The sequence below is a fragment of the Cryptotermes secundus genome, unplaced genomic scaffold (assembly GCF_002891405.2).
Source record: "Cryptotermes secundus unplaced genomic scaffold, Csec_1.0 scaffold742, whole genome shotgun sequence".
NCBI classification, from domain to species: domain Eukaryota; kingdom Metazoa; phylum Arthropoda; class Insecta; order Blattodea; family Kalotermitidae; genus Cryptotermes; species Cryptotermes secundus.
This window is the reverse complement of record NW_019739223.1, coordinates 411976-439773: the sequence shown is the minus strand read 5'-3', so window position 1 is coordinate 439773 and position 27798 is coordinate 411976. Positions and strand designations below refer to the sequence as shown.

The window sequence follows — 27798 nt, the reverse complement described above, 5'->3', positions numbered from 1 at the left end:
GAGCGTTTGACGAGGGCCTCGCTTAGACAGAGGAGTGATTAGCGCGATGCTACCTTTGCACATAAACACAGTGATCATTTATTAACACTTTTACTCACTCAATAACACACACAGTTAATGTAGTGGATACTTGTACATAAGTCCTTATATAGCTTAGTTCTGGTACGCCAGAAGTTATCAGAATGGTTTACACTTTGGCTTGTTGAATTTAGGCTTTGTCCAGAACAGCGTTGGTACAAATTTTGCATCTAAACAGTTGAAAAGTTGGCAGACAGCTGAACTTGGTGACTGACTTCCTTGAAGACCCTGAGGTCCCTGGTCGTCAATTCCTCAGTGAAGTCACTCCCCCTAAATTCCACTGATTGGGTAATTTTGAAATCTAGGAATTCACACAAATTTTGGATCTCTAATCAGCTAGCTGTAGTGTGGGATTCTGACCCTTAAAGTCCTAATGTCCTTTTTGATAGCTCACTGATGGATAACCCGCTTGGAGTGGGTCTCCTGCATGCCCCCTTTTAAGTTATGATGTGCTGGAACTGCCAGAGATCGTATTCTCAAAGTTTGCCGCTCTGCTACTCACAGACAAAATTTCTAAGAGAAAGCCACAGGGGTGCTTCCTGTGTAGCAGTAAGACTGGGAATAAGTCAGTTCCTTCAAAGAAGAAGGTGACTATGTCCCATTGGCTTGACTATTACTTGTCATCTGCAATTAATTCTTGCACTAAAGATTCTAATTATACTTAAAACTAGTGCACGACAGTGGAGCCCCAGCACAGATCACATAGAAAACAGAACTTCCAAGAATTCCTCCATTGTGAAATGTTAAATGGGCTGTTGCTCAGCAATGGTCCAAGTATTGTTGAGTGAGTGTTTTTTAATTGTTGTTCCTTAGCAGTGGATGCCTTTTCTGGGTTTGATATTCTGGCTTTCAGCTGTCATGACACAGTATGTTCTTAGGATGGTAAAATTAAGGGAAATGAAATGAATGGGTCATCTAACAAAAATGGAAGAGGTGAAAAGTGTGTACAACTTGTTGGTCAGAAATTCTGAAATTCTGAAGAAAGGAATTCTGAAAGGAAGAGATTTTTCCAAAGACCCAGTCATGGGTAAGGGGATAATATTAAATTGGATTTTACAGAATTAGTNAAATCCCTGACGAAACATACACGACGAACCACGGCAACGGGTTAAATATAAGTAATCCATTACCACCTGAGCTGATTTGCTCAGTGCCTTGATATGGATCTCATACTTTGATTTTGTGATAAATATATTTCATATGGCTTCTGTGTTTCTTGCTAGGGATATTTAACTTATGGTATATAATGTGTAGCAGTTGCTTTGTGTTAAATATTAAAATATTGTGCTTTCTGTATGCATAATGGCGTTTGTGATGCTATTCACATTATTTTTGCAGAAAATTCATTGAATATTAAATCATCAGAATAACATTTGAACTCACTCACGCTCGTTAATTGTTACTGTTGAAGTTGTGCAGATTTAATACAAGCTATTTCTAAAGTATTATTTTTTATTTTTAATTGCTATTGGGGTGGGATTAAGTCCCTTGTACTGCGGCCACTTTTGGCCTATTGTACCAGCCCCAGATGATAGGTGAGGGTGATTGTGGAGCAGTTGGAATGGAGATTGGCAGGGGAAACTGAAATACTTGGAGAAAACTTGCCTCAGTGCCACTTTGTCCACCACAAATCCCACTTGACCAGACCCGGGATCAAACCTGGGCCGCTATGGTGGGTATTTGTAAAGTAACTAGGATGTGCATTTTAATAGGTCCATAACTCTTCAGAGCAGATGGCTGCTCTGGTATACTGAGGGAGCTATCCTCACTTGGAGCATGGAGCACATTCCACAGCGTTCCAGGTAGAAGTGTCTGCAATTTTATCATATGCACAGTTTATTATAGAAAGGAACCATATGTGAGAAAAAATGTATATGTGCAGATAGCCAGGAAACCTCAATGTTGCAAGGGCAACATTGAGGATAACATCAAAGCTGACATGGGAATATCAACAGGCAATTTGTGCTATATCCAGTAGGAGCAAGGTTACACTTCTTTGGGTCCCTCTCCACACGGTGATGCAGAGCAATGAGGATGCAGATGCCTTGGCCAGTAAGAGATTGGGTAGTTCATTTCTCAGTCCCAGACTATCAATATATGTNCACTTCTTGTTTATCGTTGTTCAGGTATTGTTCTGTGTAGGCTCTCTCTGTGTGTGTTGCTGCTTATCTTTAATACGTGTATTAAAGATGTATGACAGTCAAAACTCTTCATTGAAGGGCCTTTGGAAAAACTGTGTAAGGATGTAGTGGTCTTGAACAGGGAGCACTTTAGACAGATAACAGGATTTTTGACTGGCTACTGGACACTGAGACAGCCTCAACATGTTATGGGCCTCTTGGATAATGCTGTATGTAGAGAATGTGGACAGGAACAGGAATCCTTCTACCACATGCTTTGTTAATGCCATACTCTGGCTGGGAAAAGAATGAAGATTTACAGCTCTGCAGAGGTGACGCTTGTGTAGATATTTGCAGGGCCTCAGACAAACAGGTTCTGGCCCTAGCATTGAAGAGAGGCCTTTTTTGAAGGGCCCTAATGAAACTAGGAAGATTAGTATTGGCTTCTGGCAGCCATTATTAATATTTTGTTTCCAGAAGCCCACCTATATATTAAATGAATGGCTGTAATGAAGGAATACACAGGATTCTCAAACCATTAGCTAATGTGCGCTTATCTGCGTTATGCAAGTGTTTTTGGTGTGCTGCCATAAAATTGATCACTGCTGTGTAGTGTTATTGAATGATTTTTGCATTTGCATTCACTTGGTAGGATTCTGTGTCTTTGAAAAAATCATTCTCAGCAGACCGTACAAATTTGTCATTTCTGAAGGGAGTTGCAGTGCAAGATAACTCTTGCATGAAACTAATAATTGTGGGCTTGTTGTTGGAGGCAAAATGGAGGTAGAATATATGTGTGCTAATATGGTGGTGTATTTCAATACTCAGTAGTAATTTCTTTTCAGGTGTTTTAAGAATTTCCAAGTATGTACTAACTGTATAGTTTTTCCTATTTGTTCCTTCTCTACAGATAAGCTGCCAACATTACCTGAGAGGAGTATGGAAAAGACTGGAAAGTTTGTGGTAAGCTTCTTTTATTCCTTATTCTGTATTATATTAAAGATGGGGGGGGGGAGCATTTGGTTCTTAGCAGGTGAGTACTGAAATTGAGACAGCAACATAAGAGCATGGCCCTGCATACCAAAATCAACTGATTGCATTACTTACAGCTAAATCAAAGAAATATAATGTTCATAAAAAATTTATGACTATTTCATTCTTTCATATACATAAAATGTAAAGTTTCCTTTAATATTGTCACATGTAGGGGTGAACATAAATGGGGTTTTGGATTGGGTGATTGGATTTATCGACACCTTATGCACAGTACTTGGAATTGTAAGGAATACAGCACTTGGTGATCTGCACACTTTACAGTTCACCACTGTGCATGCATAAGGATTCTGAGTCTTCACTAGTTATATCCTGGCAAGGGATTTATAGCAGTCTCACTTCCTAATTCCTTTCTTGCCATTATTCCGCAGCTGCCTATTTGGAAGACTTGATTCAGTTCCTCAGCTACCAAACTCTTATCCCAGCAGCCTGGCATCTTGATGCTCGACTCTGTTTTACACTGCTCCTGCTTCGGGACTCTTCCTTATAACTACTTTGCACAGACCACACAGAAAACGCAGCCTTTCTATTATTGGAAGGACATGTTTACAGCACTGTTGCATAGCAACAGATGTCACTTGATTATTACTTGTGTATTTGTTGCCACGGGAATGTGTTTACCGAGCTGTTACCTAGCAGTGAACGTCTATTCTGATTTCACTGTTCCAGCTTTCGGGCATCATGTCACAATATGGTGCACTTTGCTAAAGACGGTCTTGAAAGACTGAACCATGTCATGGTTTCAGCATCACTTAATGAGCTTAAGGAAAGAAACTAGATATGCTTAGGTGGTAACTTAATATTATTTTAATATAATTAGTGTATTGGAAAATGAACCATATAAAAAAAGTAGTTTAGGTTAATTTTCATCATAGTCTTTTATGGCAGTACAATTATTCCATTGCTCCAACACTTGTTTTTGTACCTTTAACAAAATACTGTATTTGTTGCTCCTGAAGCCAGTATTGCACTGTAGTTTCCATATAGTCACCGCTGTGAAAGCTTCTTCCTAATAATGCTGCTTTGCAGAGAACAGACATCCTAAAATCATATAGTACTTTAATCTTTGAATGTGTTGGCACCTCCCAGTGTAATTCGATGATACCCCTGTTGTTTCTGTGGTAGAGTGATGGTGGCCATTATGAAGCACATAAAGCCTTTGCTTAAATTTATGTGACATTTTTTGGCTTTTATAATTTTCAGGCATTTGAAAGTAGGAAGCAGTGGTTGCTGATGTACTTGTACCTGATTACATGCAGTGTGTTATAATTGGATGCCTCATATCTCAGAACAGAATCAGCACTTTATTGGCTAATGCCTTTACCTTAAATTTGTACCTCACAGTAGAAATCAGATGTGCCTGTTGGAGTTCAGCTCATAACAGTGAATACAGGTTTCATCACATGTCACATTACTCTTATGAACTTTCTGTCATATATTCTCATAATTGTTTATCAATTATGTGTAGATTTCAACCCTTCTTTCTCTTTGCTGCTTTGTCATCATTCTCAGTACACACTGTGAACATTTTTTTAATTAGGCTTTCCATTAACAATACGCTGTACAGTACCTTCTCTAATGTTGTTACTTATTTGCTGCCTAAGCTGAAATATTGGACAGTATAAGATATTATGTGAAAGTATTGTAAGTGCATGAGAATTTTCTGGTATTGCTATTAAATTATGTGTATATGAAAAGTAACATTTTTCTTTTGAGGTAAAAATTCTGGTGAAAAATATGGTTAAATAAGTTAGAACTTCTTTCCTAGTGGTTTATATTGATATGTACATAATTTTCTTTCTTCTTCAGCCACGACGAGCACATAAAAATGAAGCAGTACAAGTAGTGGTAAGGTGTAGGCCGCTGAATGACAAAGAAATTGCTGCTGGGTATTCATGGTAAGGATTCATAATCACAAACATGCTTTTTTCTATGTAACATAAAGCAGGAAGAATTCTGTGTGTGCCAGCATGTGTGCGTGTACAGTTCATTAAAATGTTTGAACTTGTGAAGGTACATTATTTTCTCGATTCAAATGTAATTTTTATAGACATATGTTGCATTTGTGTTTCTCTCAGCGGTGACTGTGATGAGTATGATCTTCTGGTTTGTAACACCATGTAGTTCAGTGGAAGTCCACCTCTGAAACACCAGTGCACTTATACCAAACTGTACTCCTTATTGAAGTATGTTTGCCAGACTTCAAGCACAGTAAAAATATTTGGGATAGATGTATTAACCCACTCAGTTATCTTGATATGACTATTATGTCAGCTTTGATTTTTCTCTACTGTGCCATCCCCCCTTCACAAAGTTATATTTAGCAAATCCCTTTTCATTTAATTCATGCCACCTCATTTTTGTTCCTCTGGTTGGTTGCCTGGACCCCTATAGAAGTTTCCACTTATGTTTGTCGTGAAAACAGTATATGAGTTTTGTCATATTTCTCCAGAGCTTCTTGAAGAATTCTGTCTTCTGGGATATGACACAATGTGGTCCGGTAGAAACTGACATTTTGGAGGAACATTATGCCTCCATTGTTAGGGTTGAAGAATACCCAAGCAAGAAACCAGCAAGAATTAGGCAGCAAGCAGAACTCTGTTGTACTCTGCCACCTGCTTTTCTGGTTTCTTGCATGTCTTCTTATTTTTTAATCCTGAAGATGGAGGCAGTACAGTCCTCTGATGAATTGGTGAAGCACCAGACTAAATAACGTTACATGCACAGGATACTGCTGTGAGAATCTCATCTAATGTACTTCTTATTTGAAACCTAATTGTATCTCTTTTAACCTTTAAGGGACGGGCCATTTAAATTCCGGTAATGGTAGCGGGCCGGAGTTAATTTAAATGCCTGCCATTGTAGAGTAATAAAAATTGTAATCATGTTACTCAAAATGCTGTGATTTATACAATTTTTGTGATAAACGAATGAAATAAATGCTGCTTTTATCTAGAAAGAATATAGAATCAGATATTGTAATTTACAGATTTTAGAATCTGTAAAAATTGTTACACTGATTCCAAAAAATTGTTTTCCCAATTTAACCGTCTGTCCACAAATATGCAGTCAGTTTCTGCACAAAACGTTTTTGCAGTATAAATGCCTGCTGCTGACATCATTCATACTGGTACTGGCTTATATGGCCAAAGGGGAGGAAATGTTTATGCTTTTATAGCACTCCAAACCTTTCTGTATACAGGAGTGAGGTCACGTCCCTCAGAAACTCTGTCTGTGTATACACGTATCTGCCACACAAGAAGTACTGTTAAGCTTGTTAGAAAGGCCCACACATGGCCCCTTGCTTCTGTGTACTTTCAGTCTTATGTACCCATTCTAAATCAGTGACATTTATCAGCTGCCTATTAACTTCGGCTTCTTCCATGTGAAATGCGACCATGGGGAATAGTTGAAATTGCGATGTTTTATAAGTGTTATGATTAGAGAAGGCAAATCGGCAACACTGGCTGACTTCCTGCTAATACGAGACTGATGTTGCATGTGTGTGCTTCGCGTGGAAAACAGAGTTACATACGGACAAAGTGCATGAATTGCGATGTCGGACTCTGCATTCAGTTACATGAAAAATTTAGTTAGATGATGCAGGAGGGAAGACAGTCTACTTATAAAGCTGGGGTCCAAAAATAATGTAGAAAGGCCCCCACATGGCCCCTTTCTTCTACGTGCTTTCAGCCTTGTGTACCACATTCTGAATGGTGTGATTTATGAGCGGCCTCTCAATTTTGGCTTCTTCCATGCGAAAAGGGGCCATGGTGCATAGTTGAAATTGTGATGTTTTATAAGCGTTACGAATAGAGGAGACCACTCACCATCACTGGCCTACTTCCTGCTAATACAAGACAGATGTTGCGTGTGTGCGCTTCACGTGGAAAACAGAGTTACATACGGACAAAGTGCATGAATTGCAAAGTTGGACTCTGCATTCAGTTAATGCAACATTCAGTTAGATGATGCAGGAGGGAGGACAGTCTACTTATAAAGCGGGTATCCAAAAATAATGTAAGTAGAACAAGAATTTCTATCTTAAAATTAGATTTTAAAACACTGTGCGCACACGTGGACTGCGCATACCAATACGGTGTCTTTCGGCCACTAGGCTTTACTTTAAAGGTCCCCATACGGTGTCCTTCGACTCATAAAGGTTAATTATTCCAATTGTAATTTTGCAAAAGAACAAGATTACACAGGAAAGGTACTCATATGGTATAAGCATTATATTTGTTGTAATACTGATATATTATTTTATTTTCTTTGCAGTGTGGTTGAGTGCTTCCCCAGTAGAGGTGCTATCGATATTTTTAACCCCAATGCAAAGGATCCCCGTGAAAACAAGAAGTCTTTTACATATGATGCAGTGTATGGCTGGAAGTAAGCGTCATCGTGTGTGCTATGATGTAGTGTATATAAGAGTTTGCTTCAGAGAACTACAGCATCAGACTTGAATTGCATAGATTTTTATTATAATATTGTATTATACAGGGCATTCAATCAAGGAAGAATCTTTGCACTACCACTGACTGGGCCCAATAATCCTCACAGATTGCTCCTGTAACTGTAACGGCGTGCGTTTATTAGTGCTAATGACTCAGTCTGCTATCAGCAGTTACAGCAGCAATCTGTGAGGAATATTGGGCCAGATCAGTGGTGTTGTGAAGTTTCCTCCTTAACTAAACACACTGTATAACAGGCAATAAAAGTTTTATAATGGTAATTACATCGCACTGTTCAGGACATTTGAAATATCATTCTATAATATTGTGACATGATGGATGAAAGATGGAGTAGGGGAGCTGAAAGATGTATGACACAACAGAATTGTTGGAAGCTGTGTTTTCTATGTGGTCTCTGCAAAGGTGATAAAGGAAGGCCAGCAGCAGTGTCATTGAGCCAATCTTGAGCCGTAGGTCAGAGCTGAAATTCATGGTCGGGAGTTGGTTATTAGTAGTTGTAGCTAAGGGGTGCCAGATGGCAAGGTCATGAACATCGAAGCAGAGGAATCTGCATTGTTGGGAGCTGCTACCAAGCAGCAGGCACATGAAGGCGCATCAGACTGGGAAGACTTAGCGTGTGCTGTAGCGATTTTTAGGGTGCGTGAATTAGTGAGAGATTAATAATTCTGTATATGTGGGGCAATCCAAAAGTTTCTGAAATTTGAATTTTGCGCGAGAATGGTTATGAGTACATTGAAATACCGCTAGGTGTCTCCTCACACATCCTTCTTGAATCAGTGTGGGAAGCAGCATCGAGTTGTGTGGTTGGGTTTATTGTTGGTGAACATATTTCCTTGTTTTGTGTTTCTGTGAGTTTGTGGTTTTGCGATGGCTGACCTCAGAGAGCAGCATATCTGTATAAAGATTTGTTTTAAACTTGGGAAACCCACTGCAGAAATGCACCAAATGTTGAAGCAAGCTTTTGTTGACAACAGTTTAGGCCAGACAAACTTACGACTGGTATAAGCGTTTCAAAATGGCTGAACATCGACTGATGATGATGATGATCGTTTTGAACGGCCGTCAATTGGCACCACACCAGAAAGTATCGCAAAAGTTAGGGATCTGATCTACAACATCGTAGACTGACCATCCACGACCTCCGTAACACCTTGGGACTAAGTTATGGTACATGTCAACGAATTTTGTCAGAGGAACTGAACATGAGGATTGTGGCGAAGTTTGTGCCACGACTGCTGCAAAATGAACAGAAGCAGCATCGCTTGGAAGTCTGCAGGGAACTTCAGCAACAGCTTCAAGAGGAACCAAACTTTCTTTTGAAGGTTGTCACTGGTGACGAAAGTTGGGTTTATGGCTACGACCCTGAAAGCAAGCAGCAATCATCGCAATGGAAGAGCCCTTCTTCACCTCGGCCAAAAAAAGCTCGACAAATCAAGAGCAACATTAAGTCCATGTTGATCTGCTTTTTTGATATTGATGGGATTGTTCATAAGGAGTTTGTCCCTCCTGGTCAGACAGTCAATAAAGAGTTCTATCGTGATGTTCTAAGGTGTTTGAGGGAGGACATGAGGAGAAAACGTCCAGAGAAGTGGCGCACGAACGAATGGGTACTCCACCATGACAACGCATTGTGCAGGAATTTTTGGCTAAAAACAAGATGGCAGTTGTTCCCCACCCACCGTACTTGCCAGACTTAGCTCCATGTGACTTCTTTCTCTTCCCCAATATGAAAATCAAGTTGAAGGGGCGAAGATTTGATACAATTGAGGAAATTCAAGTGGTAACACAGATGGTACTAAACACCCTAACAAAGAAAGACTTCCAGGATGCATTTGAAAAGTGGCAGAAACGCTGGGATCGGTGTATTCGCTCCCAAGGGGACTACTTTGAAGGTGATGGTGCAGAATAAGATCTAGGTAAGATGTAATAGTTTTTATTAATATATTTCGGGAACTTTTGGATTGCACCACGTAGTTATGAGTTATGGAGCTTCATTAAATCCGGTTCTCAATCCACATCTCGTGTAGTCACTAACAAATGACAGTATTTACCTATGTTAAAAGAGGACTCATTGGTTTCATGCTCTTGTATAGCTGATGTTTTAAAACACAGTTATTGTGTGTTATCCGGGTTTGTTACAACCTTCCTTCACTACCTTTTAAGTGTATCATGTACAGCTTGATATCCCTTTGGTTCATGTGTATTAGATAAAATGGATAGCACACTTCCTCAGCAACACAAATTAGTCCTTTGCTGCTCTCTGTCACTCAAATTAGCAGGATTTACTAAACTCAAAAAGGTTTTGCCCCTTCTAACATAAGAAAATGTGGCAAAATCAGCCATAAAATTGAACACATCATATTGGTGCAGCTACAGTCATAAATTCATCTTGCTTCAATGCTGGATGGAGAGGGCCAGGTTAAGGTCATGAAGTCATGTTGAGTTACAATAAGATGTCTGGGTTGAGTGAGTTGTCTGTACTAGTTAGTTAATGAGAATCAAATGATGGATTCAGATGCTTCGTGTTTGTGTTCTGATAGAAAGTGATGCAGTGTACACACTAGAATGAGAGTTCAGTTGTGAGAGTGATTCTTCACGTATGTGTTCACAGTGCGTTTTTTTTTTCTGTGTCCTGTTCATGACCATTTGCCTTGTGATATGGGGAGAGATCACCTTTTTATTTTCCTCAGTGATCAATTTTGGGAATCAGTATGTCTGTAACAGCCAGGAAGACAAACCTGGAAAAATTATAGCACATATTGGTGTTAATAATGTTGTATTTTAGCGTCCTGTTGCACTGATTCACGTCCATGATGTGTATGTATTGACTGTCTTCTAGTGCACACAATCTCACTTGTCACTTCACTACATGTTTCAGCATCACCGTGCCATCCTCGGGTGTGTTATTTACGTTAAACTAGTGCACTGCTCGCCATCATGTGTCGTTTATAAAATGATTTAAAATGTATATTCATCATGTACTATAATAAAATTTATATATTAAAATTTTATTAAGATTTATTATCTTATACGTCGTATTTGAAACTCGCGTATTATATCAGTCTTCCACTATGGGAGTCGTTCTTCCTATATTTTGTGTATACTGCATCTTGTGATGTGTCCTTCTCTTGTGGCTGCGTGCAAATACAACGCACGCGGCTTCCACAGTTCATTTGAAGCATGGAAAAAATGATGGGATTGCTGTATACGCTCACAAGGAGACTAATTTGAAGGAGATGGCCTCCAAAATTGAGTAAGTTATGCCAGCATTTCTTTTTTGACCTAGTCCGGGAACTTTCAGGTAGAAACTCGAATTTTACTCTCTCAGATTCGAGACTTTGAGATTTCCCCAACTTAGAGGGCCAGGTCCCCTATTTATATCCCCTGGGAACAGGTTGGCCCAGTTATAACCCCAGGCATTGGGTTCCCTTCTTGTTGCCTCATATGATGTGTATGGCTGTGATGGAGGTATGCGAACCTGGCTCCACATGGGCTGCCATCATCACTAACTTACCTTATAGTGGCCTCCATACTCTAAGGGTAACATTCCCACCTCATGACTGAAGGTACGCGGGTTCAAACCCAGCGGAGGTCGTGGAATTTTTAAGGGCAGAAAAAATTCAGGGAACAAGTCCTCCGGGAGGGACTTTAAGCTGTCGGTCCTGTGTCGTAAAAGAACCTCATGTCTCTAGGAGACCTCTGAGCTAAATTAGGCAAATTTTCCCGCCCAAGTAGTTTCCAGTGCCTCCGGTAGATGGGGAAAGTATTAGGTACCACTGCCAGATGAGGGCCGACCTCGCTGACAGAAAGGAACTAATTATCAGATACCACTGCCAGTAGAGGGCCGACCTCACTGGCAGAATGGGGCTGATAGCGGGCACCAGTACCGGTAAGGTATGGAGACAGTAGAAATTAAAGGGGGATGCACAATGGACCAATAACTGGTCTAAGTGCATGGGGAGACCCACCCCCTCTAACAGTGAATGAATGAATGAATGAATGAATGAACGAACTTACCTTATCCAAGCGAGTTACACAGCCTGAGGATGGGCGACACAGAAAATATCGTTTCCAGCAGATCTTATGTTATTTCATGCATATCCATTGCCCCAGACATGTGTTTATTGAGCCTTTAGCTAGCAGGGGTAATTTTTTGTCCATCGTTTCACAATATTAAGTAATGATAAATTTCAAGGGACATTTCAGTTTGAAACAGTATGTGTCCAGGTAAGCCAACCAAGTGGGTGATAAATGAGCGTGAATAGTTGATAGCAACAGTAACACCTGCAAATGTGTGTAAATTCATCTAGTAATTGTAGAGAAGAGAAACAAATCCCTAATTAGGAGAGGAAGGAGCTCTTGATGTTTATCACTGTGTTGCAAAATAACACTATTTTTGTTTCAGCATACTACTTTTCATTGATGAAGCTGATATTATTATAAGATGTAATAGCAGTGAATGAAGATGAATAGCTAATATTGTTGTGTCTTTTCCTTTTCAGTTCAACTCAAGATGATATATATGAGGAAACAGTTAGGTCTCTTGTTAGTTCAGTGCTTGATGGTTTCAATGGAACAATCTTTGCATATGGGCAAACTGGAACAGGGAAAACATACACGATGGAAGGTTGGTTATGTCAAGGCAACTTCAGTGACTTGTTGATACCTGGCAGTTTATAGTGATATCTCTGTTTATGTTTCTGTTAATTGTTGAAGTCTGATAATTTGAAAGGCTGAAATTAAACAGGCAAACTGCAAGAATTCCACTTTAGAAGATTTACATTCCATGCCTGTCTTTGTTCTTAAAATGATGATTGTTTTTCATGTGTATGAAAACATTGATGTAAACGAATCTGGGTAAAATTTGACACTCTACATTGACCAGAGAAATCACTGTACTGAAGTTCAGTTTTTCTTGTGGTATGATTAGCCTGAAGTTCCACCAGAAATGTCCTTCCTTCATTTTATATAATAAGTTGTTAAACAACTGTAACTTTAGAACCTTATAAATTTATTAGTGGATAACTGAGATAATTATATTGGAAGTCTGTGTCAGCCACCATCCTAGGAGGTATGCTTTTGTATGTTTTATAACCCTTCAACATCATGCTGCATATAAATCTGACTCTCCAGTAAGAATTTGAAGACAGAAAAGAGTAACATTATGCAGGCTGTGCATAGATTATGTTCATAAGTTTACTGGTGAATAAAATCCATATGGAAAGACATAGACACACTGTTTGTGCATCATCTGTAACAAAACCTCTCACAATATTTGTTGTTCTGAACATTACACACATTCAGCATTTGCACCATTTTCTCAAATATACAGCGTCCAAGTGATATTTATGCTGCATTATGTCAGTATTAGCTTTTGCAACAACAGCTTGTGTTCTGTTCTTCAAATTGTTAATGAATGTTGGTCACCAGTGTTTGTTAGATGTGGTCTTTTGCATATCCTCATAGGACAAAATTACAGTGTGTGTTAATCAGTGATTTGGATGGCCAAGAGAGTGGACCAGCACAGCCAGTCCATCAGCTTTGGAAATGCTGATTAAGAGATTCTTGCACCATCAAGCTTGTTGTCGTTTTCCTCTTTCCAGAAGAACATGGCATGATGCAGTTCCTGTAAATATGGATATACCGTGTTCTCCATCATAGCCAGGCAATTGCTGGATGTCACAGTTGCTTTGGCAGATAAAAATGATCCACTTGAACAACCGTGCAACAGGCCACACCACACACTAACTTTGAGGGTGTCTGTAATGTGGTCCACTGTAGCTTAAGAGTGTTCTGATTCCCAGGTACATACATTTTGTTTGCCTTCCCTGAAATATGGGTTGTAGCCTTATCAGAGAGCATGAATTTTCATAGGAATCAGTTGTCTTCCTCAAATTTCTCAAGCATTGTCACTGGAAATTGATTTAGCCTGTCATCTGGTGTAATTGCCTGCATCACTTGCAGCTTGTTCACATACAGACACAAACATTTTTGTAACCCCAACTGCACTATTGAATGTGACATTTGTAACTCACATGCTTTAGTTTGAATTGACATCATGGACTGCTGAAAAGACATAGTGTATGCCTTTGACCTTTTCATGAATCACCGTCGGACACACAGCATCTTTATTGTGCAGAACATTTCTGATACCCTTAAACTGTTTATACCAAGCACGTACTATGGTCATGATGGTGGCATCTTATGATGCATTGTTCTGAAACATCTTTGGACCTGTGTATCCAGCTTCGTTTTGATAATCCACCCCCTGCACTATGCCTTCTCCTGCAGGTTAATGGTAACTGACCCGATGATAACACACAGTGGAACAGAATTCAATTAGATTTTGCAACAGTTGATATATGTGTGCTGCATCATAGAGCACCCATCTACTGAGAGCTTGGGGAAAGATTTTCAAACTGCTGTTGCAGCAGTTGATGTTGACATGCTGCAGTATATGTGGATGGAGCTTTACTATCGCTTGGACATTATATGTGTGACAAATGGTGCCCATGTTGAATGTGTGTAATGTTCAGAACAAAGTTTGAGAGTTCATCTCAGATGGTGCACAAACAGTGTGTGTCTGTCTTTTCATACAGTTTTTATTCACAAGTACACTTGTAAAGGTAACTTATGTATGCCCTAACAATTATCGATTTGTGGAACAGTTATATCCTACCATCTGTAACCACATTTGCTCCTGAGATGAGATCACTGTTTGCGCGTTACTTCACAGCAACACTACTGCTCCTCTAGTGCAGTCACCTTTTATTTCAAATTCTTTGCAGTTTACAGTTGTGTTGGGAGTTCCATTGCAAATTCATGCTGCCACTGTCTTTGTACTTTGCACATTTCCAAATTTCCCGTACCACTGGCAAACTATCTTGTGTTGCTCAAACAATAACTGTTTTGCCACAAATTTCTTTCACTGTTCTGCCATTTGATAAGGTGGCTCTATCATTCATATGACTAGCACCATCTTTTGAGAGAATATCACACTGCACAACATACTGTCATGTGTTGGGTATGTCACACGACAAATAACTTCATGCTGTATTGAATATAGCGAATTTATTGCACATTAGCTCGTACATTTATACAGTTCACAATTACACAATTACTGCCATCGGCAGTATCATAATTACTTCCCCTGCTCTCAGCCACTTCACGATCCACACTGTGTCACTCCTGATCACACACACTGCTCACATACTGCTCAGCTGGCTTTTTATACCATTCCCTGTTGCTTCATGTTAACAGTGGTGTCCCTTATTACGTCACTTTGGGGGGGGGGCAGAGTGTTTACTGGCCTGTTACCGTAGCAGCGGCCATGGCTCCGATGCTGTTACGTCACTGCTGGAGTGTGGTGTCCTGCATAGTGCAAATACGTCACACTGGTCCCTTCTAAATGTTGTTCGCCCTGAACAGCCTAATGGTACATCCTCGTTCCTTTTCTTTGAAGGCTGTTCTTGCAACATCATCTTTTTCTTTTGTCTGGCTACTCCTCTAGCAGCAACTATTCTCCGGCTGTTATATCCACTCCCTTGTTAAGATTGTTCATCCTGAACAATTCCATGGTCCAGCGTTATATCACATTCACTCCTCACTTTCATTCTCCATTCAATCCGGGGAGGCTGGTGTTTCTACATTACCAGTTCCTCCTCTGTTCCTTGTTTCCTTTCCTGTTTCGGAGGGGGTCGACCCCTCCACAGTGTCCAGTTTTTGATGTTCTGTAATCCGCTGGAAATGTCTACTGCTTGTTGCCTGACAACCAGCCCTAGGGTCTTTCTGAGTGTTCAGTTGGCTGTTCTCTCATTCCCAGGATGCAGCTGTTGTCTTGTGTGTTCATCCTTCACTCCAATGCTGCCCTCCAGTTCCACCTGAAGTCTCCGCCCTCTGGCTGGGATTTGTTTGCTCTTTTATACACTGTTAGCTTCTCTTCCTATGTTGGTAGGGATTTTTTGTATTTTTGGTTCTTTGTGTTCTGTTAGTTTTTTTATTTTGGCAGGGTGGGTTTTTAGTGGTTTTCTTTATTTTTGTATGATTTTTGCCTTTTTGGTTAGGATGCCCATATTTTTGGATCATTTATGGTTGCCCAGGGCTCATGTGGAGGCCCCCGTGTCTGGTTCAGAGATTCTGGCTGGGGTTTTGCTTAAGCCGGGGCGGATATGGGTTGCAACGTGTTTTTCCTGTTTTAGTTAATTTCTTTAGTTTTGGTTTGGGTTTCTGTGAGATTGGTGGGGGGTTTTTTGGTTAGCTTAATTTGTATGCGTCAGATGGACCTTAAATTGAGGGCTCCTCTTGCAACGCTGTTCCTAGTCTGGTTGTTCCCGACGATGTGTCCCTTGCGCCATGCCACTCTGCACGGTGGGTCATCCTTCCGGGAGGGGCATCATTTCTTCTGTCACCCATCCTGAATTTGGGTCCGTTCTTTCTTGAAGGCATCTCTCCTATGTCGTGCCATTGTTGCACGGCGGGACACCTTCCTGCAGGTGGCAGCCAACTTCATCCAGGATCCACAAATTCCTCAGGTCAGTTCCTTTGGCACCTCGCATTGCTCTGCAGCTTGCGTCTTGCCTCTATACCGCCTCTTCCATCCTTTGACTGGTTGCACAAAGGCATCTTCCATGGGGACATCTTTTTGTGCTACCTCAGGTTTCATTTCCACCGAGGTCTACTCTTCTTCTAGGCTTGCTGCCATCTCTTGGCAGGCCATTGTCTTTACGTCCATTTTGGGTTTGATTTTGGCCACCATCTCCTTGTGGCTGGCACCCATATTTTCTTGCATGGTTTTCGCCCTTGATCGCTTCTGTCCTTGCTTGGATGGCTTCCGTTCCTGCGGCAATCTTTTCTCGCCAGGCTTTTCTACTGGTGTCTGTCTTTTCTCGCCAGGCTTTTCTATCGGTGTCTGCCTTTGCCTGGTTAGCGTCCAATTTTGCCTGAAATATTGCCAGCATTTTGATTATTCGTTGCATCTCTTGCTTCTCCATTTTTCTTTTTGGCATGATAACACTCGATATACTTCTGAGTTCAGTAATTCTTCCTAGATCGAGGCGTGTTTAAGTTCATAGACACCAAATTGTCACATGTTGGGTATGTGACGTGACAAATAACTTCACACTGTATTGAATGTAGCAAATTTATTGCACATTCGCTCATACACTTACACAATTCACAGTTACACAATTACTGCCATCGGCAGTATCACAATTACTTCCACTGCTCTCGGCGACTTCACAATCCAAACTGTGTCACTCCTGATCACACATACTGCTCAGCCAGCTTTTTATACCGTTTCCTGTTGCCTCGTGTTAATAGCGGTGTCCCTGCCGTTTACTGTGTTTACTGGCCTGTTAGCGTAGCAGCGGCAGTGGCTCCAATGCTGTTATGTCACCGCTGGAAGGGGGTGTCCTGCATAGCGCAAATACGTCACAGTACATTACATTTGGTTCAACTTTGGAAATGTCCATAGATAACCTCTGTTGAAGTATACAAGGTGTTTCACAACTTTAGGGCATAACTGCAGGAGGTGATTTCCTAGGTCTTTGTGATCAAAAAAAGTTCATATAAACATGGGTCCCATTTTGGACGGTTACAGAGTTATGACTGTTTTAAACTCAGAATAGAAGGTAACGATTACTGACAATAAACGGAACAAAATAATAAACCAGCATAATACATGATACATTTAAAATATGAATGTAAAGTTAACTTCGTGAAATTACCTTTAATTTGAATTGATTGGTGCTTAAAGCTGATTTTCGAAAATGCCACCGCCAGCCGCAACACAGGCTGCTGCTTGGTTGTGAACCGTGTGGGTAGCTTGTAGCAGCTTCAGCTGGCTGTTTCTTATGTGGTCAGCGGCGTCCAGAATGTGACCGAGCAAAGCATCTCATGTTGCCACCTTCACATTGTAAACCAGTTCTTTCATCCATCCCCACACACAATAATCCAGTGGGCTTAAGTCTGGAGACCTGGCTGGCAATTCTTCGCATACTTGTACATGGACTGCGGTGTACCATACGAACAGTGCCTTCTTCACTGATGCCTTCACTAACACCACGCTTGGCTGCAATACGAATGCCGGGAAGTCTACTGGTATCTCGCAGTACCTGGTAAACTCCAGTAAGCACTCTCCTGTTCGGTATTGTACGATTCGGAAACCATTGCTGATATTCAGCTATGGCAAGAACTGAGTTACCGTCACAAAACCCATACACATAAATCATATCTCCATACTCCTCAAATGAAAATGTAAATGGCATCGTGAACGTAACAGACGCACCGAGATGAGAACTGTTCTGAACACCAGTAGCTGCCACACTAGCCATGGCCGGACATACCAACCCACCATGCCTTACATACCTCTCAAGTGTTGAGATAACGAGAATGCTCTGGCTGTAGCTGGCTAAAAGCAGCGACCCGCCAGATGATAGACGCGATTCACACGAGGGTGTGTACGGGAATGAAAAAATGGTCATAACTCCGTAACTGTCCAAAATCAGACACATGTTTATATGAACTTTTCTGATCACAAAGACCTAGGAAATCACCTCCTGCAGTTATGCCATAAAGTCGTGAAACACCCTGTATATGTAATTTTTTTCTCGTTCTGTATATAGGCTGACCCAAAGTCCTAAGGCCAAACTTTAAGAGGCTGTTGGGAAGATAATTTGGAGCAAAAAAATGTTAATAATTCTTTGATTCATCATCCATGTTGTGTTATGACAGTGTTCCCCTTTTTAAGAAAAAAGAAACAAGTTCTCAGGCTGTTATTTTTGTAACTCCCTTAGTGAAAGAAGATGGGAGGGTAGGTCAAGGTGACACTTCTACAAGCCTGTTGCATCAGTCTGCTCTCTGAACACACATTGTTTTTACACAAGTGCTATTTAGACTTCCTGTTTTGTTTTGTCTGCAATGGATGTCAAAATCAACGTATGTGCATTAAGTTTTGAGTGAAGCTCAGTAAATCTGGTACCAAATCCCTTGAAATTCTTTGTGAGGGTTTTGGAGAACATACTTTAAGCTTGACAGTGGGTTTTGAATGGCATTCACGTTTCAAGGCCGGTTGAGCATCAGGTGAAGGTGAGGAATGTTCAGGGCAATGAAGCAGCAGCAGAATGACAGAAAATGTTAAAAAACATTGACATGAAGGTGATTGTTCACCGTGAATTTGTTTCTCTTAACAGTGGTCAACTCTGACTTTTACTATGATGTTTCGAGATGCTTGGGAGAAAATACGTGACGAAAAAGATCAGAAATTTTGTGCAACCACAACTGGCTCCTTCATCACAACATGCCTGCTCACGTGTACCTGAAAACCACAAGAGTTTGTGACTAACAACATGGTTATCATTCCCCATCCTCCCTACTGACCGGACTTGGCCCCCTGTGATTTCACTTTGTTTCCCAAATTGAAAATGAAACTGAATGGACAACATTTTGAAACAGCGTGTGACATCCAAAGGGAGTCACAAGCGGTACTCAACAGCATTGAGGAAATTGACTTCCACTGTGATTTGAAGCATGGAAAAAAATGTTAGGATTGCTGTATATGTTCCCAAGGAGACTTTTTTTTTAGGAGATGGCAACCAAAATTAAGTTAAGCCAGCATTTCTTTTTTGATCTAGTCCAGGAACTTTCCAGTAGCACCTCATGTTACTCCTAATTAGGGCTGCGCCATAGCTCAACAGTTAGTCGCTGGCTTCCCACCGCGGCGGCCCACGTTCAGTCCCAGGTTTGGTCAAGTGGGATTTGTGGTGGACAGAGTGGTGCTGGGGCAGGTTTGCTCCTGGTACTTCGGTTTCCCCTGCCAATCTTCATTCCACCACTTCAGGATACAGTTGATGAGGTTATGACCTTGTACTTTAGTGGCATAAATATTTTCTTTGATGCATCCCTGTAAGAAAAAAAAACCAAATGGGTTTTGATGAGGAGAATGTGGAGGCCAGGGGATTGTACCCCCATGGCTGATACTTGTGTCTGGGGAAGGTTGTTTAATCATTTGTACTCACTTTGCATGAAAAGTAGGGTGGGGTACAGTCATGCTGAAACCTTATGCCCATGTGAACATTTAAAGGGGCATCCTTTTTTGGAAATGAAAGTGTTCTTTCTGGGAAATCATTGTATTGGATTCTGTTGAGATAATTCACATTTGTGTATGGTCCAGGTAGGCACTTATCTGCTGTTCAGGCCAAGATGTTGACACTAAATCTTTGTTGAAATGCAGGCGATACATAGCAAGAGTGTTGTCTATTGCAGTGGTTCTCAACCTCTGTGAGACCTCTGCCTGGTAAATTCTCTTTTTATAAGATGAGGTCCCAGTTCTGGGCCGTGGCCTGGCGGTTGAGAAACACTGGTCTAGTACCTGTTCTTGTAGGTTGTGTGACAATGTTTACCCATCTTCTTTTGACTGTTGCCTCATTGGACAACGATACACAACACAAAACATTAGGTTTATATACAGTTTTATGTAGAAGCCATCTACAGAACTGGAGGCAAAGATTATTATCCACTGGTTATAGTAACTGTACAGGTTGTGCATGGAAACATTAGACCTGCTGTTCATGCACTGTACACTGGACTTCACCCAGAGAGAGGCCTATTTCATATAAGATCTGGTGAGCGCTTACTTACTCCATGGCCTGTAGTCCGCAAGCGAACTATACCGACCGAGCGACCGCCGCTTGTCGGCGAAGTTAGTGCCAACTTAAGCAGATATAGGGTGTTGCATGGTCAGCGCAACTGATCCCCACGGCCGTTAATCTCAGTTTTCTAGCGCTAGTCAGTGGATTAGTATATACAGTATCTCATACATTTCTTTTGCCGCAGGTAGTGTGCTAGTGGATGAATGTGCCTGTTTCTCAGGGTGTGGTATGCCGTTGCAAATCCATCTGTTGCTTTGCCTCTGGTATGGATACTGATGCTGGTATTCCCTTAATGCAGCTCTGGCATTTCCATCACAAAAGCCATGTGTGAAATTCATATCATTGTGTGTTGCATTAGTAAATTGTGCCATCCTCTTCTGCTGTTATCACTACTCTGCCACTAGAAGTAATGTGAGCCATGAGCAAATGTAAAATAAGCTTTGCTTGTGACATTGTGAAGGCTGAACCACACATACATAAACAAAAATAAGTCAAGAGTGGAAGTATGAAACGCTGTAACTCTGAAACATGGTAGGTAACTGTAATCCCACACACAGTCATGTGAAAATTCTGTATGTATGGACAATCAAAATCAGAAGGTCAAACTTAGGATGCTGCCAGGAAGATAATCTGGATTAGAAAATATAAATCATCATATCAGAAGAGCTTGGATAGCATAGTGAGTATAGTGACTGGCTACAGGCTGGATGATCAAGGGATCGGAGTTTGAGTCCTGCTAGGGTCAAGAATTATCTCTTCTCAACGTTATGCTAATCGGCTCTGGGTTCCACCCAACCTCCTATCCAATGGGCAGCTCTTTCAAGGGGGTGTGAAGCTACCAGGGTGGTAAGCTGATCGCTCATCTCCAGCTAATATCAGGGTCAAGAAAGTGTGGATCATTCACTCCCCCACTTGCCTTCATGGCATAGTGCTTCATTAGTTAAGTATAGGGACAACAAAGTAAGAAGAATCAGACAATTTTTTTCATATATTTTCTGATTCAAATTATCTTCTCAATGGCCTCCTAAAATTTGGCCTTAGAATTTTGAATATCCCTGCATATAAAGATTTTCATGGGTGTTTGTGTGTGGGGTTGTAGTTGCTTATCATGTGTTTCCATTTCTGTTCTGTAACATTCACTAGCACTGCAGGTGAGCTGCACAGACAGCTGACACATAAACAGTTTTCTGATAGAATCTTTAGCAGTGCAGTAACATATTTAACATGAAATGTGTCTAAACATCTTCACACTAATGTTTTACTTTTATAGGCTGTAGGACTGATCCATCTCAAAAAGGGATAATTCCAAAATCTTTTGAACAAATTTTCAGTCATATATCTCGGAGTTCTAATGTCCAGTATCTTGTACGCACTTCCTATTTGGAGATATATCAAGAAGAAATCAGGTAAGTGACAGCTCTTTTCTTCTCAGTTTTCATTTAATTATTTTCTGAGTGGCATTTTATATTACAGCTTTCAGTGCACAGATTACTCATAATTAACACTTCATGGTCAACTTGGATAAAAATTCACAGATTTACACTTCCTGGTGCACAACATTAAAATAGATGTTGAGGGTGTAATTGGTTCCAAGCCCTCTGTCCAGACTGCATGGTTCTAGACTTTGTGATTCCCATTTTTACAACCCTCAGAAGGCCTCTGAAAGACTTGTTTTGATTTTGTTCGTACATAAGACAGCAGTAAAATCATAACAGACATCTTTCTGGAGTGAAGATGCTTCCAGCCTGAACACATATTGTATAGTGAAAATGTTTTCTTACTCCTTATTGCAGTGCTAGTTTCATCCTTCTGACAAGTTACTGTTTGAATTACAAGCTCTTGTAGGTAGTGGAGTTAGTCGGGCCTGATCATGTTCAGAAGGGACAGATACAAAAGTAGTCTCTTCTGATTTGACAAGAGAGTAGGTGAAAGGAACGTAACTAATTGTTTTGCAACTTTCTCTTTGGAGTGAGTTAGAAGAAGTGGATTATGTCACTTGGGTTGGTACACACAGCTTCCAAACATTCTTCTTCCCACCCAGAGTTCTAAGGCCCAATTAATGGAGCAGAACGATTTTTATTCAGTTGAAGCCTTTTGAACCAGTGAGGGCAAGTTCTTTTGTATGGAATTCAGTGGACATCTGATAACATCAATCACCACCTGCCACAGGCACTCTGGGATATCATTTCAAACAACTGTGGTGCAGATGCTCTCTGTCCTTTGGAGACAGTGAGCATAAAACATCTGTTCTTTGATATATTGGCATTAAGACACAGTTATAGTTTGGTACAAAGCCATCTCTCTGTCTGATAATAGTGAAAGAACTCTATCCTTGATGCTGTAAGTATTGAATGAATAAATGTATAAGGGGTGGGCCTTCTTGACCCTTGCACCGTGACCACAATGATCTGTTGTGCCTCCCCTTCTGGTTATCCCCTCAGCAATCCTGCGCTTTGAATGACATGCAGAATTTTGTACATGGGAACGTCAAAATAGTCACTTGGTTCCATAAAATATTGAACCAAGTGATGCAATCTTAAATAAGCTAAGGCCTCACATTCACACAGGATATGTGTGGCTGTTTCATTTTCTTCTTGACACCTCTCACAAGTGGGGTTATTACTTAGTCCCAATTTAAAGGGGTGTCCTTTAAGGTGACAGTGTCCTGTAAGTAGTCCTACCACCCATTGTAGCTGGTTCCTGTTTAACTTCAACAGTTCCTTTGCTCTTTTAGTAGAGGGTCCTTGTATGAGTCCCTTTGCTTGCCTGAGTCCAGTCAAGGATTCTCAGTATTTCTTGTGATTCATATTTATCCAGTCCCTGATTGCCTTTCTGGTGACTCGTATAGAGATGCACAGGCTGGTTCAGGTCCTATGGACAGATGTTCAGCTCCAATCTTGGCCAATTGATCTGCTATTTTGTTTCCAGCAATACCCTCATGCCCTGGCACCCATATCAGTTGTACCCTGTTATGTTTGGCCAGTTCCATGAGAGTTTGATGGTAATCCCAGACCAATTTTGAGTTGATCTGGTGTTTGTCAAGCGCTTTAAGTGCAGCTTGGTTATCAGATAGAATGTAGATGTTCCTATTTCTGTAGTTCCTATCTAGATTCTCCATAATACATGCCTTAATGACATATACTTTTGCCTGGAAGACTGTCGTGTACGGCCCAAGGCTGAAACTAAGTTTCCGCCTCGTACCATAGCAATACACACCAGCTCCAGTGCCCTTATTTATCTTGGAACCATCTGTATACCAGATCAGCCCCCTTTTCTATCGGGCCGAAATCCGTCTTCCCATTCACTCCTGTCAAGAAATCTAACTGTGAAGGGTTTTTCATATACATGTCTCAGTATCATTTTGTCAGACCCCATTTGTAATATGGGTTCTTTTTTCATGTCCTAAGTTATGTATGCATGTCCGAAACTATCGGATTTAGGTTTCCATTGATCACTGCACTGGAGATGGTAGATTCCTGCCCTGGCCTCTGCCTCCAACTGTATATGCAGTGGAGGGAGTCCAAGGAGTGTCTCCAGTGCAGCTGTTGAAGATGTTGGAATTGCTCCTGTGATACCCAAGCAAGCCAGCCTTTGCAGTTTGCTAAGTTCTGCCTTGCTTGTCTTGAGTTGAACTCTGGGGCACCGTATGTAATTATGGGTCTTACAACCACAGTGTATATCCAATGCACAACGTGTGGCTGCAGTCCCCAAGTTTTACCAAACATGCTTTTGCATGTCAAAAAAGCCATATGTGCTTTATTGATGACCTTGTCCAGCTGCTTTTCCCATGTCAGTCCCTTGTCTAATACTAGACCAAGGTACCTGACATCACTAGAGAGCTGGATCGTCTTATTGAAGAGGGTCGGTTCCTTAAGGGCCTTTATATTTCTCTTCTTCGTAAACGCTATAATTACCATCTTGTTAGGATTGATGGAAAGGCTTGTTCTTTCACACCATTGTTGGACTGTGTACAGAGCAGTTTGAAGATGCTCTGATACGGTCGAAAGGAATTCTTCATTTATGAGGATTGCTATGTCATCAGCATATCCTACTGTATAATACCCATCATCATTTAGTCCCCACAGGAGATCGTCAATGACCAGGCTCCACAGCAGAGGCAAGAGCATGCCCCCCTGCGGACACCCCCTAGACGCGGATACCCCCAGGGTTTCTCCTGATAGTATGGCAACTATGGTTCTGCTTTCCAGCATAGCACTGATCCACCTGCATATTGCAGGCTCTATGCCATGCTTTCGAGAGGCCTGTTTGATTGTATCAAATGAGGTTCTATCGGAAGCTCCCTCTATGTCAAGGAATGCTCCTAAGGCAATATCCTTGTGTTCATTCGCACCTTCTGTGCTTGTTACCACATTGTGTAATGTGCTTTTGGTAGATTTACCTGTTAGGTAGGCATGCTGATTTTGGTGTAGAGGATATGTCCTATTTTCTCCATCATTTTCAAAAGGAAAGATGACAGGCTGATAGGACGATGAGTCTTAGCCTCGCTGTAATCTAGTTTTCCGGGCTTTGGGATAAATGTCACCTTAACTTGCCCCCAGGCCATGGGGATAAAACCATATGCCATGCAGGCTCTATATATGCGGCATAGGTGTGGAACTAAGAGTTCTGTCCCATGCTGCAAAAGTGCCGGTCCATGTGTTCCCGCTGACTTATATGGCCTAAAGGTATTCAGTGCCATCTGATTTTTTATTGCTTAATAATGACTTTGGCCAGGTTTCCAGTCTACCTTGTTCATCTTGCTTTGGCAAGTGCCCAGGTTCTGCTGACTGTATCCATCCAATATTATCAATCAATTTTGAATCGGGAAAGTGAACCCTGAATAATTCATTCAGTGTCTCCCTTCCTGTTTGAGTATACTGCCTGTTAGGCAGCTTAATCATGCTGACCTTGTTGGTTGCCTGTTTTGCCATGATCCTCATGAGTCTGATACTGCCTGGTACATCATTGATCTCCTGACAGTGCCTCCTCCATGACGATTGCTTGGCTTTCCTTATTTCTTTGTTGTAACAGGTAAGTGCTTCCTTGTAGGTGTCCCACTGCCCTGTTCTTTTAGCTGTATTAAACAGCCTTCTCGCTTTGGTTCTAAGCCCATTCAGCTGTCTATTCCATCAAGGCACTCTCCTTGGTTCGCAAGTGGTCCTAGCTGGCCAATTCCTATTAAAGGATGAGATAATAGCCCTTTGCAACTGGTCAACAGACCAATCAACATCCTTTATTGTGGGTATATTTCGCGAGATGATCTCCAGATTTACCATTAAGTCGTCTTTGTAAGACTCTCAATTTGGGGAATCTTAGGATTCCTACAAGTAGCTTGATCTACTGTAATGTTGCTTATTTGGAAGCATATACTTGTATATTTGTGATCCGATAAGGATGGCTCATCAGATACATGCCAGTTACTGATCAGGTTTCCTATTTTATTGGTCCCTAGTGTCAAGTCGATAACCTCCTGCCTATTGCACACCATAAAGGTTGGATCGTTACCATGGTTTAGAATATTAAGCTTCAAACTCACCAGATATTCCATGAGGCATTCTCATCTTGGGTTTATGTCAGTGCTCCCCCTCAGTGTGTGGTGCGCGTTGGCATCACACCCAATGATGAGCTGCTTTTTCCTAAGATGGCAATATCCAACGATGTCCCTCACTTCTTTGGAAGATAGTGGTTCATCCGAGTCATATGGAAGGAAGGCTGACATGACACANCTTTCAGGTGTGGTAGTTCTCCCCTTGGAGTCCTACGTAACACCTCTCCCAGTGCTTCCAGAATGGAATTCTGGTCATCTTCGGTAAGCTTATCCTCAGGATGTTTCCATGAAGATAGCTACTTTGATATTGGGCAGAGCCTCCTTGTAAGTCCCTGGGCCTTTTCGGAGTTCTGGCCATTTCTGTAGGGGTACTGCCCTCCAACCATGGCCTCTTAAAGGTACCGGTGGGGGTTTCTCTCTGCTTGGGCGAGCCTGCATTTTCTGGTTGCTAACTGCCCCCAGTTCTGCTATGCTNTGCTATGTCTACTTTTCCTTCAGCAAGTTGTCGACATAAAATTGCCTTAGCAGCCTTGCTCTGGTGTAGGTTAGTTTGAATGAATCGTATGTTGTGTGTATATGTCATATATGTATGTGTTCATTGTGTAATGCTGGGAAAAGTGTCCTCCATACCTTCTTCCACAGCCCCTTTTCCTTTGTCAGACCTGGTTTCCTCTGAGGGAGGTCCCTGATCTGGTAAGGTTGGTTTGAGAAGAGGAGGGATTGTCTCATCAGATACTCTCTTCCAGTCAACTGAGGGAGTGGGTACATCGTCCCCTCCCCATCACAGGCTGAGTTGGATGATACTGTATCTGACACAGGTTCTGCCCGGCGCTGAACTTCAGGATATTTCAGCACCTTAACAGTCCCCTGTGAGAGTCGTGTGAATATTTTGTAACCGGTCCTCTGTATAATAGTATGGGAGTCCCGGTCTACGAACAAGATGAGTCTTTGGCCTTTTGACTCAGGTTGCTTATTGAGTACCCTCCAGTACTCAGTATGAAGTCCTGGATTGAGGTCTGCAGTGCATTTCAGCAGCTCCTCCTGATTCTGGGCAACTTTGACCCTAATCCAGAGAGCCACTTTAACAGGCTTGGGTAGGTTCCTGGCATCAGTAGCCTTCAGTCTGGCCCCAGATTCCAGCCCGTGGTTGTCAATGACTTTGGTGAGCCATTGACCAGATTGTTGGTCGCCACATGCATAAATAAGTGCACCTCCCACTAGTCTCTAGGCTTTCAGGTGTGGTAGTTCTCCCCTTGGAGTCCTACGTAACACCTCTCCCAGTGCTTCCAGAATGGAATTCTGGTCATCTTCGGTAAGCTTATCCTCAGGATGTTTCCATGAAGATAGCTACTTTGATATTGGGCAGAGCCTCCTTGTAAGTCCCTGGGCCTTTTCGGAGTTCTGGCCATTTCTGTAGGGGTACTGCCCTCCAACCATGGCCTCTTAAAGGTACCGGTGGGGGTTTCTCTCTGCTTGGGCGAGCCTGCATTTTCTGGTTGCTAACTGCCCCCAGTTCTGCTATGCTTGCCCCAGCTCTTGCCTTTTTCAACTTCTGTCCATGGTGTGTCAGTACTACTGACTCCCAATAGAGGTTTTGGTTTTTCCTCCGGTAGGTTTCGAACCACTGGTTTGTCCCTGCCTTTGGCTAAAAATTCAACAGCAGGTTCGCTGGTTGCACCTGGGTCCCTTAGTGGTTCACCAGAGCTTCCAGCCCCGTGCTGAAGCATTTCTTATAGGGATCCCCTTGGAGGANTCTCATCAGATACTCTCTTCCAGTCAACTGAGGGAGTGGGTACATCGTCCCCTCCCCATCACAGGCTGAGTTGGATGATACTGTATCTGACACAGGTTCTGCCCGGCGCTGAACTTCAGGATATTTC

The 27798-nt window shown here is 41.7% G+C and overlaps 1 protein-coding gene across 4 annotated transcripts in view; it reads left to right on the top strand.

Moving 5' to 3' along the window:
• The window catches only part of LOC111871766 (kinesin-like protein KIF3B), a 102045-nt gene that overhangs the window by 21647 nt on the left and 52600 nt on the right, over nt 1–27798 (top strand). For all 4 annotated transcript variants that reach the window (XM_023865078.2, XM_023865076.2, XM_023865077.2 and 1 more), the window contains 5 exons: nt 3109–3161; nt 5061–5149; nt 7530–7640; nt 12226–12350; nt 21641–21776. In XM_023865078.2, coding sequence (XP_023720846.1) covers nt 3138–3161; nt 5061–5149; nt 7530–7640; nt 12226–12350; nt 21641–21776 — 485 coding nt within the window. In that variant the 5' untranslated portion in view covers nt 3109–3137. The remainder of the gene's footprint in view (nt 1–3108; nt 3162–5060; nt 5150–7529; nt 7641–12225; nt 12351–21640; nt 21777–27798) is intronic.